General features: G+C 50.4%; 1 protein-coding gene across 1 annotated transcript in view; it reads left to right on the forward strand.

Moving 5' to 3' along the window:
- The first annotated feature begins 1,279 nt into the window (after positions 1–1,279).
- The window catches only part of SCARA5 (scavenger receptor class A member 5), a 113,996-nt gene continuing 99,259 nt past the window's right edge, over positions 1,280–16,016 (forward strand). The window contains exon 1 of the mRNA XM_058550443.1: positions 1,280–1,391. Within this exon, the coding sequence (XP_058406426.1) occupies positions 1,280–1,391 (112 nt within the window). The remainder of the gene's footprint in view (positions 1,392–16,016) is intronic.

The following is a 16,016-nucleotide window of genomic DNA, read 5'->3' on the forward strand; positions in this document are numbered from 1 at the left end:
TGCCACCTACCAGGCCCCTGTCATCTCCTCCCAGGTTGTAGACCCCTGGCTCAGTGCTCTGGGCCTGAGACCCATCCATCCTCCCAGGGGCTTTTAGCTTCCAAAGAATTCACTTTTTGAAAGTGGATTTTTTGGTTCATTATCCAGATAGCCCAAGAGCATCAGAACCGAAGGTCAAGCTAAACTAGTGGCTGGAACCGAGCTGAAAGTAGAGAGTAATTTGTAAAATCACTGAGCATATATCTGAGAAAAAGAATATCAAGTATTTTATGTCAATAAATTCTTTGTCATTTGGCTCAAAAAATGGATTTTTCTTGTTACACAAAGAATGCAAATGAATCATAGAAAATCCAGCAAATAAAAAGAAGCACAAAAATCCCTACCAGAGTCCTCAAATACACGACTCACCCGCAGCAACCCGGAACATCTCCGAATATAGTCTTTCCCATCACATACGCAGAACATGTGTATATATTCCGAAATGGGATCATGTTGTACATACTAGTGTAGACAGGGCTGGTTCACTTCAAATAGCGTAGCATTTTCCCAAGTCAATGGGTATATTCCTGGAACACCACGGGGTAGGCCCAATGCCCCAGTGAGCCAGCCTTAGGAGGCCATGCAGACACCAGGGCCCTCCCCTGGTCTAAGGCTGTCCAGGTCTTAGTGTCTGGGGCACACCACAGAGGCCACCTGCTCCTCAGGCTCCTGTGGGAGGTGAATCCCTGTTATGGTCCCACTGAACTCAGCTCCTTCTGACCATGCCAGCCTGGTTGGGTTTGGGAGCAGTTCTGATCTTAGCTGTGTTGGCTGATGGTCTCCATACCCTGCTTTATATCTAGTTTCCCTCATTTCTAACACAGAGCAGAAGCCCAAGTCTCTCTGACGTGCCCAGGACTCCAGCCAAACAAATGGCTCTGTTTGGGTCAAGAGAGTCGGCTCCTCCAGGCCCCACCCAGCACGGCCCTCGGCGCCCCCTAGCTAAGGGCTGCAGCTCCATGGAGAGCTGTTGAAAGGAAGGGGACGGGTCCCACGATCAGAAAGATCCAAAGGGCCTTGGCCTTCCCAATCACTGAGGAAGTTGGGGAGGGGGAATCCGGGTCCTGAGGACCTGGTGGATGACACCTGTTGATGAGAATGTCCCAATGTTCAGGCTCAGAGTCACGGGGGGTGGCATTCGTTTCTGTTTCCACCTATCGTTTATTCTCTTTCTCTCTCTTCTGCCTCCTTCCTCTCTTGTCCCCTCTTGCTGTCTCTTCTGCTGCTGCTGCAGGACAGGATGGAGAACAAAGCCATGTACCTGCATACCGTGAGTGACCGCGACACCGGCTCCATCTTTGAGGAGCCCTTTGACGGCAGGAGCCTGTCCAAGCTGAACCTGTGTGAGGATGGTGAGTGCCTCCTGCTTGGTCTTGGGGTGCAAGACCCGCTCTGCCCCGCCACCCAACCTTGGCATTGCCCCAGGGTGCTCGTGACCTCTTGTCTAAGACTGCGTGTGTTGAACTTCAATCTTTGAAAGGTCTCATCGTGTTTTCTCATTCATGTCTCTCAACAAACCTGTGTAATCAGCAAGTTGAGTACCCATTTTACAAATGAGGTGGTGGGGCTGAGAAAAGTATTCAGGATCATACAGCTTGTCAGCCGTAGAGAGGTTCCAGCACCGACTCTCCTGACTCCAGGGCAGTCCTTTTGCCTCTCTGCCATCCTCTCCTCTGAGTGAGTGAGGCTGCAGTCAGGCAAAGGCGTCTGAATCAATTAGCCTAGGCCCTCTGAGGTGAGGAACCTCCAATCCGTTCTCTGAAGTGAACACATACCTCTCCAGGTACTCATCTTCCTCCTGGTGCTGAGGCCCTAGGTCATGCCACAGGATGGGGTTCCCTACCCCAGTGAGCCAGATGGCATGTGCCTTTGGGGGCTGGTTATGTGCCAAAACTCTGGAGAGTCAACTGATGCAGCTTCGTCCAAAGGAGCCCAAAGCACCTTGCCAGCGGCCTGACTCCTGTGTATCCAGCACAGAGCTTGACACTTAGCAGGTGCTAGTAAATGCTGCATGAATGAATACACTCCTCTTTGCAGTGAGTGTAGGAGAGAAAGCATCACCCCCACTTCAAAGATGAATAGAATGAAGCTTACAAAAGAGTCTTGTAAAGACTTATGGTCAACTAGAGACAGGTTGTATTAGTCAGGGTTCTCTGAAGAAACAGAATGCATATATGAAATAGATTTATTAGGAGGAATTGACTCACGTGATAATGGAGGCTGAGAAGTCCCATGATCTGCCATCTGGAGATCGTGGACTGGTGATCTGGCTGGAGACCCAGGAGAGCTGGTGATATAATTCAGTCCAAGTCAGAAGGCCTGAGAACCAGGGGAGCCAATAGTTTAAATCCTAGTTTGAAGGCTGGAGAAGAGGAGATGAAAGGTCGCAACTCAAGCAGACAAGCAGGAAACAAAAAGCAAATTCCTCTGCCTTTTGTTCTATTTGGGCCTTGAACCAATTGAATGAGGCCCACCCAGATTGGGGAGGGCAATCTGTTTTACTGAATCCAACAGTTCAAATGCTAATCTATCTAGAAACCCACCCCCCCCAGACACACCCAGAGATAATATTTAATCTGGGCACCCTGTGGCCCAAAAAGTCAAGTTGACACATAAAATTGACCATCACACAGGCCTTTATTCAAGCTTTTTCTCCAGCACCACGTTTTGTCGTGCTCCACTCTGCTAGCTGCCTTTGTCTTGAAATTACTCAAAATGAGAAATGATTCCTCCTCATGCTCCAACCGTGTCTTTCCTCCCACAAGGTACTGAGTGTAAGAAGGGAAGCTGGGTGGCTCACAAAGGCAAGAATTGGGGACAGTCTCAGCAGGGAGGAGAGAAGGAGATTTGGGCTTCTGAACAATATGTCTCTTCACCTTGGCCATCATTATAGCTCTTTCTCTGGATTCCAATCAACAAAATCATTTTGAGGACCTATGATGTGTCCAGCTATGGGTTAGGTGCCAGGGATGCTCCAAAGAGAAATTAAACCATCCTTGCCCTCAAAGGGCTTATGATCCCAATGGAAGGGAGTGGCCTGGGGATAATTCCCGTAATAGAAAGTAGGCAAAAATTTGTGTGATTATTGAAGTTAAGCAGGGAGAAGACTTTCTGGAAAAGGCCTTAAAGACTGAATAAGATTTTTTAAGAGAAGAAGTAGGTGGAGAAAGGTATTACCAGCTGAGTTGCACCAAGCTGGGCCGGTGTTTCTGTCAAGTTGACACCACCTAAGAAGAGAGGAAGACCCCTGAGGAGCTGGGTCGCTGGCCAGTGCTCAGAACTTCCCCATCAGCACATCAGCAAGGGCCAAGCTGACTTTCATATCGTTGATCCAGCCCTCTCCCCAGTGGCCCATCAGTAAAGAGGCTTGGTTTGGAAAGGAAGAACTGGGGTACAGCACAGTGGAGGTGATTGGAGGACCACCAGGGCCAGCCTTGGGTGCCAGTGGGGGAAGGGCAGGGCAAGGAGGGCGTCAGGGGTGGGGAGACGCCTGGAGTGGGAGGTGTCACTGGGCCAACCCACCCTCTTCCCCTTGCCTCATCTTACTCTCCCTTTTTCTGAACCCCAGATAAAAAAAAGATCATTTGGACCAGAAGGACTGAAAAATAACAGTAACCCCAGCCACTGTGCTTTCCAGGCCCCCCAGCCATGGGGAGATCTGGTCAGAGGGCAGTTTTAGAGCCATGCTGGCAAGTGTCCTCGGGGGTCACCTGAGACCCACGCACCCTGTGAAGTGCAGACTATAGAAGTTGGAAGATGTGGGGTCGAGGCTGACTCACCCCTCCTGGGGCATGTGACCTGACTGTGGCACATCTCCTCTCTGGGCCTCCGTGTCTCCATCTGCCAATTCAAATGGGGGCAGGGGGTGTCTCTGAGCATGTCTGGTATTTTCACTGTAGGCATCTTTGCTGCAAACATTTTCGCCACATAACTATTTGGCCATAAGGCAATTTTGCGGTAAAAGATAAAATAACAGAAAATGAAATAAAAGAAGGATATTAACAAGGACATAATGAAACGTGTAGTACCTATCTGGACTACATTTAAATGTTCCATCACATGCCCAGTCTTTCTATTTCTCCAAATCATCTAAGCCCGATTCCATGCCAAATACTAAACTTCTGTCCACATCATGTTCTCCCCATCCAAGAGCAACAAATGTTCACCGTTTTCAAGAAACATACTCATCAGGAATCACATAACCTTTTCTTTTTTGGGCCGGGGGATAGAGGAGCTTGATTCTTCTTTTGCCTCCAACTTCTAATATTGCATGATAAATTTGGTCAAGACGGCATTAGAGAACAAGCTGTCGTATCTACATTAGCTAAAGAATCCATCACTCATGCTCTCGAAGACTGTTGGGAGTGGCCAGCCACCCCTTCTGTATTTGCTACGACTTGGTAAACTTTTGGTTTTGATGAGTGGGAGGGATACTCATTGAAGGATTTGCAAACTGATGTGTTATCATTTTCTAGTATAGTATGCAATCTGGAGCTACACTCTCTTATTTCACACTTCCAGTAAGTTTTATCCTCATAAACTGTCCAGCCAAACTGCCAACCAGTTATTTTACCTTTTACAGCAAAATTGGCTTATGGCCAATTAGTTATGTGGCAAAAATGCTTGGGCAAAGTGCTTTCGGTGAAAGTACCTAGAACCGCTTGTGAGGGCCTGTCTGGTTCTAGATTTCTCTGTGTAGGAACAGACCTGGTCATTGCATTCAGGGTGTGGTCCTTTAAAACCTAAGTCAGAATACGACACCAACCTGAGCCAAGCCCACAAAGGCTCCCACCTGGACGGGAGTAAAACCCAGGCACTGACCTGGCCCAGGAGGCCGCTGACCTTCACGTTGAAGCTACTGGTGGCTCACCGGGGCGTCTGCTCCCCAGGAGGTTGCTCTCCCAGAGGTAGGCTGTCCCCAGACCCACTGGGCTCACTCCCTCCCCGCCTTCTAGTCCTTGCTCAAATCTCACCTCCCCCACCTCCCACCCTGCACTCCTGCCCCACTCCTTGCTTCTCTTTTTCCTTTTTTCCAGGGTCCTATGGCCTTCTGACACAGATGTACTTTTCTTATTTATTATGTTTATCATGTACTCTCTGTTCTCAGGAACGATACAGGCTGGACAAGGGCCGGTATCTGTTTTGTTCACTGACAGCTCCCAGCCTGGTGCACAGTAGGTGCTCACTAAGAATTTGTTGAAGGAATGAATGAATGAACACAGGGTCCTTGAAATCTAAAGGAGACAAAACAAATACATTCTAAACCTGATTTCCAAATAGTCTAGGTCTCCCCCACTCTTTCTTCATTCCTGGAGCCAGGCGCGGGGTGGGGCATGAGGAACCCAGAAAGACTAGGGCATTGAGATGAAAACAGCCCCTAAAAGCTCGTGGGTTTCCAGTTTGATTTATTTCCCCCTTCCCTTTCATTTCTAAGAGGAAAACAGTGAGCTCTGACTCGGGGAAATTCAAGCCAGATTTGATCTGTTTCCCCAGGCTTTTGCTTCTTCTTTGATCCTCATCTCTGGAGAGTGTAAGAGGAGAGGGAGAGGAAGGGGTGGGGCTGGCGGGGAGGGAGGAAGGTTGATGGGAAAGAAGAGGGTGGACCGAGATGGGGAAAGGGAGGGAGGCCAGAGCCACCCCATGGGCCTTGAGTAAATTAAAACAGCATCATCTGTTGGGCCTTGTGGGGCTCCACGTCCCTTCCAGGATTTTCCCCTTGAAGATGGGGAGATGGGAAGGAGAGGTGGTGCTCCCTTTTGGCCCTGAGGATATTGGGATCTGGGGAAGCAAAGTTGCAGAAATGCAGCCCAGATATTGAGGTATGACTCAGAATTTCATGCAGGAGGGACTATAAAGACGATGGGGTGTAGACACGCTATTTTAGAGGTCATGCACTGACAACTCCCTCTCCCCTGTCCTCTCCAGTCATCCCCTCCTCCCTCCTCTCTTTTCTTGTCTTCTCTTCTCCTTCCACCCTGCCTTTATCCCTTCCCTTCTTTTCTCCTACCAGGTGAGAAGGGAAAGTGAGGGAGTGCTATATGCCTTGGTTCCTCTGTCCCCTGCAGAAGAGGCCAACTTGCCCAACTCCTGCATGATGCATCCCCACATCCCTCAAGGTCACTTCCACACCTGCTCTGTGATGTTCTTTGAGACCTCTCCCTCCTCTGCACCCCGAGGTTGGGCCTCCTCTCTGGACCCCATCCTTACTTGTGTCTGAGCTATCAGCATCTCATTGGAGCCCCACTGTTGATGGGAAGGCCCCAGGAGCAGGGGCGTCCTCACCTCCGTGTCTCCGGTGGAGAATAGCATTGGTTCACCTGTGTTGCTGGAATTGCGTGGAAGGGCTAATGGCAGAATGTGACCTCCAAGGTCCTTGAGCCAAGCCTCCTCTGACCTCGATGCCCACTTACACCTCTTTTTGAACAGAAACCCAAACAGGGGCCACCTGGGTCTGCTTGCCCCTCTCCCACTTCCCTCTCTCTGCTCTTCCTCTCCCTCCCTCTCACCTCTGTTTGTGCCTTTCTTTTCTCGCTTGTATTGCTATAGGCCTTTCCAGTCTGGCGCCAGGAGGCGGAGGAGGCGGACGGCTGGGCGTGGGTGGTGTTTGGCTGGGCCTGGCTCCTCCATGGCCCTTTCCGAGGGCCAGAGAGAGGTGTTAGTGTCAGAAAAATATTGCAGTCATGCTCACCCCGCGGCCTCAGGCCCTCCCCCACACTTGTGGCATCATCCGTGGGCTGCGAATGGGAGGTAATGAGTTACACATGCTCCTGGCCACGCCTGGACGCCTGCAGCCAGGCTGCTTGCTGAGTTTAGGGCCCAAGCTCCCTGTTCCTATGTTCTTTCCCCATAAAATTAAATTATTCTCCTAGGGGAACCCCCACATCCACCGTCTCATCAATCAAATCTCCCTGGTTCATCTGGTGTAGCTGAGGGCTGCTGGGCAGCCATCCAAGGGTAGGAGTGGATTTCCTGGGAGGGTCTGGCTAGGGCCTCACAGAGGGTCACTGCCCTTTACAGGTTGGAGCATCAGGCACTGGAGCAGGAGAGAGCAGAGACGTTAACTCGTGCAGCATCACGGTGCTCTCAGCATTCTATCCCTGCTAACAAGAGCAGAGAGCAAAGCACAGCTAGATAAAGGTGTGGTCACTGGGGGGCTGGTGGCCAGGCTGGATCCTGGGTCTCCCTTACCCGGTGGACTGTCCTTCCACAAGATGGGGAGCAGCCTGGGGAGGTGACAGACTGCATGTTGAAGTTTGGCAGGTCTGGGCTCAGTGCAGGGCATCTTCTGTTTGCCCTCCATTCTCACTCACCACCATTCACCCCGCTCTCTGCCTCGCTGGGGTTGGCCCCCGGGGAGCCACGCTGGCAGGAGGTGGGAGGACAGCAGACAGGGAGGTGGGAGTATTTGTTCCCCCAGCTCCCACCCTATGGGGTCACCTCCGACTGCTGTGTCCTTCCGCCCAAGTTCACAGCTCCTTGTAAGCCATCCTCTCCACATGGGGAGAGGATTTTTTCCTTCCAGGTTCCAGTAGCTGCTCCCCTCCCTGACCCCGGGGGCCTGGGGTGGTTACAGCGGAGGCCCCCAGTCTAGCCCTTGTGGGCATCTTACACCCTGGCCACACTTGTGCATATATTCCCCTTATTAAATCCTATGATATTTTCTAACTTGAGTGGGCCATCTGTTTCCCCGGGGCCCTGATGCTCAGTGTCCCCATCTGCAAAAAGCGCATAGTGTTACTCACCTCACAGGAGCTGTGGGGCAGTCAGGTGATATAACCCATGTAAAGCACCTTGCACACTGTTGACCCTCGATACACACGTTATTTCACCTCCCTGACCTTGGGAAGTCCCCTGCAAATCTTGGCGAAGTGGGGAAGAAGAAGAAGGAGCGAGGAGGAGGTCAGGAGCAGCTGCTGCCACCAAGGGTCCCCCAGGAAATGCCCACGCCGCCTCCCGGGGCTCCTGGCCTGGACACTGTTTAAGGCTGGTTCTTACCTTCCAGTAAAGAAAGCAGAGTTTTGTTAATGGGCTTCCTCATGAAGCCTAGATACTCAAAGAAACCAAGTGAGGTCTTTAAGTCCTATTCCCCAAACAGTAGAATCTGTAAGAAATATTCTGGGTCCCCGGGGCTCCTGGTTCTGTGGTGTCTGTGCGTCTGTCCTTTCCCCACCCCAACCAGAGGCACTTGGCTCCCAGGAGGCTTCCTGTGGTTTGCTACCCGGAGGGTTGTGGGATGTATTTCACTGTCCCCAGGTGGAGGCTGGGGTCTGTGGAGGGGTCAGGGAAGAGTGAGAGGAGCCCAGATGCCCCAAGGGCTTCTTCCCACATGTGTAGACGCAAAAGGAGCCTCTGCTCTGCTCCCTGCCCTCACCCAACCTCCAGCCCCTAGACTATGCCATGTCCTGTGTGGTGTTACTCCAGGGATGGGGACAGTGAGGAGGCTCTGAGGCGAGGGTCACTGGCCTGACCACTGGCCAGGTACACTCTGGAGTGGGTGGGCTGGCAGGAGGACTTGCAGTGAGAGCAGGGCCATAAGTAAGGTGGGGGCTCGAGGAGACACCTGAGGGGCTGGGGTGATGAGTCAGGGCATGGTTATTCTTCATCGTGTCACCCATTTCTCCCCACCCAAGGACCTTGCCCTTGTGGTTTCTGGCCTTCATTCCCTTGCTTATTCATTTCTTTGTCTTCATCTTTCAAGAAGAAAGGTGTTTTCAGGCACCCTGCAGGTGCTATGCACTGGCTATATGCGGCAAGGGGTGCAAGGAGTCATGAGACCAGCCTGCCCTCTGTCATTTTACCGTCTCTCTAGCTGGTCTGTCCCCTTCCCTCCTCCCGCCCTCCCCACTGCAGACCAGCACAAGGTCGGTGATCCACTGGGAAGGACATTCAGGGTTTGGACCACACAGTTGGTGCAGACCACATACAGCCTCACTCGCCCAGGTACCTGAATCCAAACTTAACGTCCTCAATAGTCTCCCCTTCTCCATTGCGGGGATGGCATTGCACGGTGGCAACAAGCTCCAGGGCCAGACTCCAGGCTGGGCTCCCACTCCAGCTCTGCCACGTGCTGGCTGTGAAACCCTGAACAAGTTCTTAGCCTCAGCTTCCCCTCTTCTATAAAATGGGATAATAATAGCCCATGACTCAGGGTTATTGCAAGGGCTACCTGAATTATTCCACTTGAAGTCTTTCCAGCAATGCCCGGTATATACTGAGCACTCCATCAGTGTAGATCTTAGGATGAGTATTGTTGCTTGCCTCCTGTCTGTCTGGTTCCACCCTGGGGTCCGCCCACGGTGTTCTAGCTCTTCCACATTCTCTGTTTTCAGTCTGCAGGACACTGAGCTTCATTCCTACCTTTTTCCCGGGTTTATCCGGTGTTGATTCCTGGCGTCAGATGATCAGCAGCATGATTGAGGCCCTTGAGTCTAGAAGCCCCGGCTTCTCTCTGTCTCTTTCCCAGGCCTCCGGCCTGGCCTCCCTGGCCCCAGTCAGCCTGTCCATTCACACTTACACTGCAGCTGTGTGCACCTGAGTCCCTCTGGACTGTCAGCTCCCTGGGGGCCAATACTGTCTGCCTTGGAGTCATCTTAACGTTCCCAACACTGAGCACTGTCTTGCACATGGAAGGCACCTTTGCTAGTTGATTGACTGAACACGTTCTTGTTCACCAAATCCGTAAGTGCCAGGATGAAGGAAGGCTTAGAGAGATGAGATGAAGACAAATAAAAGGAAAACTGTGACTTATTCATCCAAAGATTACAGGGTTTTACGGTGCTGCTGGTACATGCAGAAATGAAAGGTCGTGGTTCCTGCCCTCAAGGGGCTTAAAGTCCCCTGAAGACACAGACCTGTAAACAGACCCTGCCTTATAATTTGATTCATGCTCTCATGGAAGGAGTACAAAGTGCAATTAGAGGGGAGACGACAAGCCCTCAGTCTGCCTCAGGGAGGAGGGCAGGCCTCCTGCAGGGATAGCTGCTGCAGCAAAATATTGAAGGACAAGCAGCAGCCTGCCTCTTAGAAAGGGCAGGAAAAAGCCTTCCAAGCTGGGGGCTGCAGCACGGAGTTCAGGCTGAGGCAGGAGAGTGGCGGGGGTAATGAACGCTCACTTATTGAGCTCTGCTAGGCCAGGCACTACTCCAGCATTTTACAAGTAGCAGCTCATTTGATCCTCAGTCAACCCACTAAGATGAGTCCCATTATTATACCCAAGTGACATGTGAGGCCATGAGGCACAGAGACCAAGGCACAGAGACCAGGTAACTTGCCCAAGATCACAAAGTTAGGAAGGATTGTCCATTCAGGCTGCTATAACAGATACTATAGACTAGGTGGACTATAAACAGCAGAAATCTATGTCTCATGGTTCTGGAGGCTGGAAGTCCGAGATCAAGGTACTGGCAGATTTGGTGTCTGGTGAGGCCCCTCTTCCTGGTTCATAGACAGCTATCTTCTCACTGTGTCCTCACATGGTGGAGAGACAAGAGAGCTCTCTGGGGTCTCTTTTATAAGGTCACTAACCCCATTCATTAGGGCTCCACTTTCATGACCTAATCACCTCCCAGAGGCACCCCCTCCTCCTACCATCACACTGGGGATTAGGTTTCAACATATGAATTTCGGGGGGACACAAATATTCAGTCTATAGCAATTGGAGTCAGGATTCACTGACTGTACAGCCCACACTCTTAATTATACTGAAGATAAGCCAAATCATGGAAGGTCTCCTGGACCATCCATAGGAATTTGGGTTTCTGGAGGCAATGGGTAGCCAGAAAAGGGTTTCAAAGCAGTGAAAAGTTAAGGTCCGATTTGCCTTTCAGAATGGTTACTCTGGCTGCAGCAGGAAGGTAGATTTTCCAGCAGGAAGGTCATCAGTGATCTCTGCAGAGCCAGTTCAGTGGAGTGGGTGGGAGAGAAGCCAGAGTACAGTGGATTAAGTCTGACTTGAAAGGGAGGGAGATAACCCAATGCAGACTCTGCTTTCAAGGCACCTGGCTGTGAGGTTGGGAGCAGAATCGATGGAGTAGTAGAGGGGGGTATAGGGTTGAGTCCAGTTAGGATAATCCAGGTGAGAAATGCTGGCACCTTAGAGGAGGTGATAGCAGTGGACAAGGTGAGAGGCGACCCAGTTTTGGCTGTGTACTTTTAGATTAGAGCCCGCAGATTGGTGGGGAATGTGAAAACAAGAAGAGGTCCAGGGACGGAGCTCACGCCATGCTGACAGGTCTAAGAGGTGGGGGGAGAGGGAGGAGCAGCAAAGGAGACGGAGAAGGAGCAACTTAGTGAAAGAAAAATTGAGAATGTTGAGCCCTGGAAGTGTGCTGAACAGGAAGGGCTGCCCACCTGTGCCAAAACTGCTGAAAGGTCCAGTTGGAAGAACACTGAGCACTGGCCGCCGGACTGAGCCATTGGAGGTCAGTGGTGACCTGGTATATTAATCAGCTTGGCCTGCACAACAAAGTACCACAGACTATGTGGCTTCAACCACAGATATTTATTTTCTCACAGTTCTGGAGGCTGGAAGTCCAAGATCAAGGCAGCATCAGGGTTGATTTCTCCTGAGGCCTCTCTCCTTGGCTTGTAGATGGCCACCTTCTTGCTGTGTCCTCATGTGGTCTTTTCTCTATGCAGATGTGCCCCTGGTATCTCTCTGTGTGTCCAAATTTCCTCATCTAAGGACACCAGTCGGATTGGATAGGGGCCCACCGTAATAGCCTCATTCTAACTTAATCACCTCTATAAAGGCCCTGTCTCCAAATGCAGTCACATTCCGAGGTACCAGGGATTAGGGCTTCAATACAGGAATTTGGGGGGACCCAATTCAACCCATAACACTTGGCAAGAGCAGTTTCAGTGAATTTGAGTGGGAGGAGCCTGATTGGAGTGGGTTCAGGAGCGAACAGGAGGAGACGAATTGGATGTAGTGGGTACATGCAATTCTTTCAAGAAGTTCTGCTGTACAAGAGGACAGAGAAATGAAGGGGAAAGGGAGGTCAAGAGAGATTTTTGTTTTATTTTTTTAAGATGGAATAGATAGCAGCATGGTTATGCTGATGGAGTGATACTGTGCAGAGGGAAACACTGGCTAAGCAGAATTGCTGGAGTTATGTCCTTGAGCAAGTAAGAGGAGAAGGAATCTAATGTACAGTCGAGGGTGTTGGCTCAGCCAAGAGCACAGACAGTTCAACCACAGTGACAAAAGGGAAGGCAAAGTGTAAGGGCCTGGATGCAGGTCGGTGGTTATGTTCTGGTGGAGCTAAAGGAAACTGTCTCCTCGTTGCTTCTGTTTTCTTGGTCAAATAGGAAACCAAGGATGAAGGTGAAGGAGGAGGTATGAAACAGGCGTCTAGGAGATGGTGTGTGAACGGACTAGGAACAAGCCCCCTGGACAGCCGTCAGGGCCCACCTGGGTCTGGTGGTCATCAGCTTCAAGTCAGACCAGTAAACATGGTGGCGCATCTTTCCTCTCTCCAGCTATGCTCAGCTCTGTGGTTGGAAGTGCAGAGTTGCAGTTAGATCAAAGCAGAGTTAGAGTATTGCCAAGTGAGTGTGAGGAAGCCAGAAAGGGAGGAGGATGTGGAGGGTGTGTGTGGAGAGTGAGTAATGTAAATCATGGAATGTAAGTCAGACAGGAAGGGAAGGAAGGACGTGAGGGGAGAGGCGCTGGAAAGGCAGTAGGGTCTGTGGTGAGGTCAGGGGGCGCCAGAGTCAGAGTTCTTGAGTGAGCGCACCAGGAAGACAGGAGAGGTGGTTATAACATGGAACATTTGAAATTGGGTTTGAGAAGGGCTTTTGATTATTGGTAAAGCCAATAGAAATGTAATGTGAGCCACATATGCAATTTTAAATTTTCTAGTGGCCACATAAAAAGGTAAACAGACACAGATGAAACTAATTTAAATACAGTAATATATTTTATTTAATCCAATATATCCAAAATATTATCATTTTGACATATAGTCACTATAAAATTTTTTATGGAGATATTTACTTATTTTTTCTCATGCTGAACCTACAAAATCTGGTGTGCATTTTGCGTTTTGAGCCACCTCCTTTTTGGCCAGCCCCATTGCAAGTGCGTCAGGGTGAAAGTGAGCTCAGGAGAGGAGAGGAAGTCAGGGAGAGTCGGAACTGGAGATAGAGAGTGACGGCGAGCCCTGAGAGAGGAGAGCCCTGAGAGAGGAAGAGAGCAGTCGTACCTTAGCAACGAGGAGAGGTGTACAGTCTTGTGATGGGAGAGTCCAAGCTGGGGGTCTTTAGGGAGAAGAGAGAAAGTTCTGAAAGTAGCAGCAAGGAGCAAAGAAAAACGTCTACGGCAGTCTTAGGCTGGTTGTATGAGAGTAGGAGAGAGAAATCCACACACAAGAAGACAAGGGAAGTGGGTTTCAGTTAGAACAAGAAAGTAAAAGAAATGTTCCGAGCAGAGGTGGAGGAAATCAGGGATTTTTTAGATGACTAGCTGGGAGGTCCAGGGGCCACGGTTGGAAGGTTTCGGCAGTTGGGGAGTGAGATGGAGTCAAAGGGGGATGAACAAGGCTGTTTGGGGCTTGTAGTGTGTGATGGGGAGTCCTGGAGGTCCTGGGGTTTCTGTGGAGCTGATATAAGCCAGAACTGAGGACTTGGCAAGGTTGATCGTGCTGGTCTCAGGGAAGAAACTGATGGTGAGGCTGAGCGTTTGCAATAGGGGTCTTGCCAGGAGCCCACTGAGTCCTAGGGCACCCCACTCCTGACAGTGGTATGTGGGCTGGGAGCAGGGGCGGCTTGTCCTGCAGCCCCAGGGCCTCTGGAGTTCATTTGGCCTCTTGTGGAGGCCAGGCCATGGGAGGTGTTGGGAGGGGTGGCAGGTGTCCTTAGGAAGTGATTATAAGAGAAGTGATGATAATATGTGGCTTCCCCTGATGGAGCACGTGGGACGGGCAGGCACTGTGCTCAGGCCTTTAGTAAATTGTCTCCATTAAACCTCAGTATATGTTATTATTCCCGGTTTGTCGTTGAGAAAGCAGTCTTTGGTGAAGTAAATTGTGCAAGGTCACCCAGCTAGTCAGAGGCAGAGCCCGGATTCAAATCCACACCTGCCTGGTCCTTAAACCCCATCCCTTGGCACAGCTCACCTCTGTCCCCTCTGTTCCAGGCCCTGGAGTCCTTGTACAATCAAGATCCAGGTTGGTGGCGGTGAGGGGCCATGAGGGTGGATCCTTGGAGTTTAAGGTTTCAGGGGAGGAGACCTTCTGGGGATGATGAAACAAGGGTGGGGCTGTGGGAATAAATGATTAAAATGCCAGAGACAGATGGAATGAGTTATTCTAAGAGGTGCCACTGGCAGGAAATAAATATAAATGCAAATAGGTTTGAACAAGAGCACAATGACAGGGTCTTAAATGGCTTCTGAGGGAAGCTGGGACACTAACCTCTACAGACTTCAGGTCAGAGAAATGCCCCACCATTCCAGCACCCCTGCCCCCCACTACCACTTGGGGCCTCTGGCCTGGATTCTAAACTCCATATGCAGAGTTCAGCTGTCGGGTTTGAAGATATAAACACAGCCGTGATGAGGGGGTCAGGCAGAGTAGAGCTGGCCTGGCCCCCACCCTGCGCATGTTCTTGCTGGTTAATGGTAAGTCCCAGCCACAGGGCTGATAGAGGCTGTCATGGTCCCAGTCTTCTGCACAGTGTCCCGAAGCTGCCTGCTCTGTGGTGCCTTCCCACTTCCTCCTCTCTGGCTTGAGCTTCAGTTCAAGTCAAGATTACCCAAGACGTTCATAGCGTCAACGCAAAATAACAAATAACCATTCTATAGATAAGAGAAATAAGGTGAGGGGCCAGTCCGGTGGCGCAAGCGGTTAAGTGCTTCCACTCCGCTGCGGCGGCCCGGGGTTCGCCGGTTCGGATCCCAGGTGTGCACCAACGCACCGCTTGGCAAGCCATGCTGTGGCGGCGTCCCATATAAAGTGGAGGAAGATGGGCATGGATGTTAGCCCAGGGCCAGTCTTCCTCAGCAAAAAGAGGAGGATTGGCAGATGTTAGCTCAGGGCCGATCTTCCTCATACAAAAGTAAATTAATTAATTAATTAAATTAAAAAAAAAAAGAGAGAGAGAGAAATAAGGTGAGTTTACTTGAGCCAGATTGAGGATTATAACCCGGGAAGGCCTTAGAAAGCGTTCTGGAGAAGCCTGGTTTACAGTCCAGTCTTATATCTTTTTAGAACAAAGAACATACATTAAACACACCCAGGATACATGTTCATCAAAGTTTCAAAGAGGTATTCAATTGCAAATTAACAGGTCAATGTGACCGTGATGTCAGGGAAGGGACTAATCTGGGGGATACCAATAGGGCATTGGGTGTTACCAATAGGGCGTTACCAATAGGGCATAGGAGGGGAAGTATGCATTCTTATCTTAAGAGAGTGTATTCTTTACTTTAATGGTTAAGCAGATGTACAATGTATGTTTGATAGGCCATAAGTCAGGGTTTTTAGTTCAAGCCAAATCAGTTTTGAACCCGAATAGTTACCCCTATACCTCAATATGTGAAAATCTCTTGTCAATAGTAAGCAGAAGAATCCATGTCTTTAGAAAGTCCTGTTAAGAGGAGAGGCTGTGAGGAGGGGTCTGCTGCTAGCCCCTTCTCCTGACGCCTCAGTGTGGGTCAGTTTCTATCATCCAAGGGTCACCTTGGGGAGCACAGGGAATATAACTGATGGAGGAGGGACTAGGAAGATAGAACATACTGGAGACCGGAAGGGGGCAGATGGCAGCAGTAGGGGTGGAGGGACAGACTGAAGAGGATGAATGAGGGCAGGGGAAACTGAGGGCAAGCTTCCGGATGAAGGCCATGCCTCCCAATTTGCAGGAACCACCTTGCTTTATGCCTGCTGTCCCTGCATGTTGATTCAGAGAGCACTGTTCATTCTTAAAAGTGTCTCTGTTTGAAAGTAACCTCATAATTTGTCCAGTAGTAAAAGTGAACT

This window comes from Diceros bicornis, chromosome 11 (genome assembly GCF_020826845.1).
Source record: "Diceros bicornis minor isolate mBicDic1 chromosome 11, mDicBic1.mat.cur, whole genome shotgun sequence".
In the NCBI taxonomy this organism is placed as follows: Eukaryota; Metazoa; Chordata; class Mammalia; order Perissodactyla; family Rhinocerotidae; genus Diceros; species Diceros bicornis.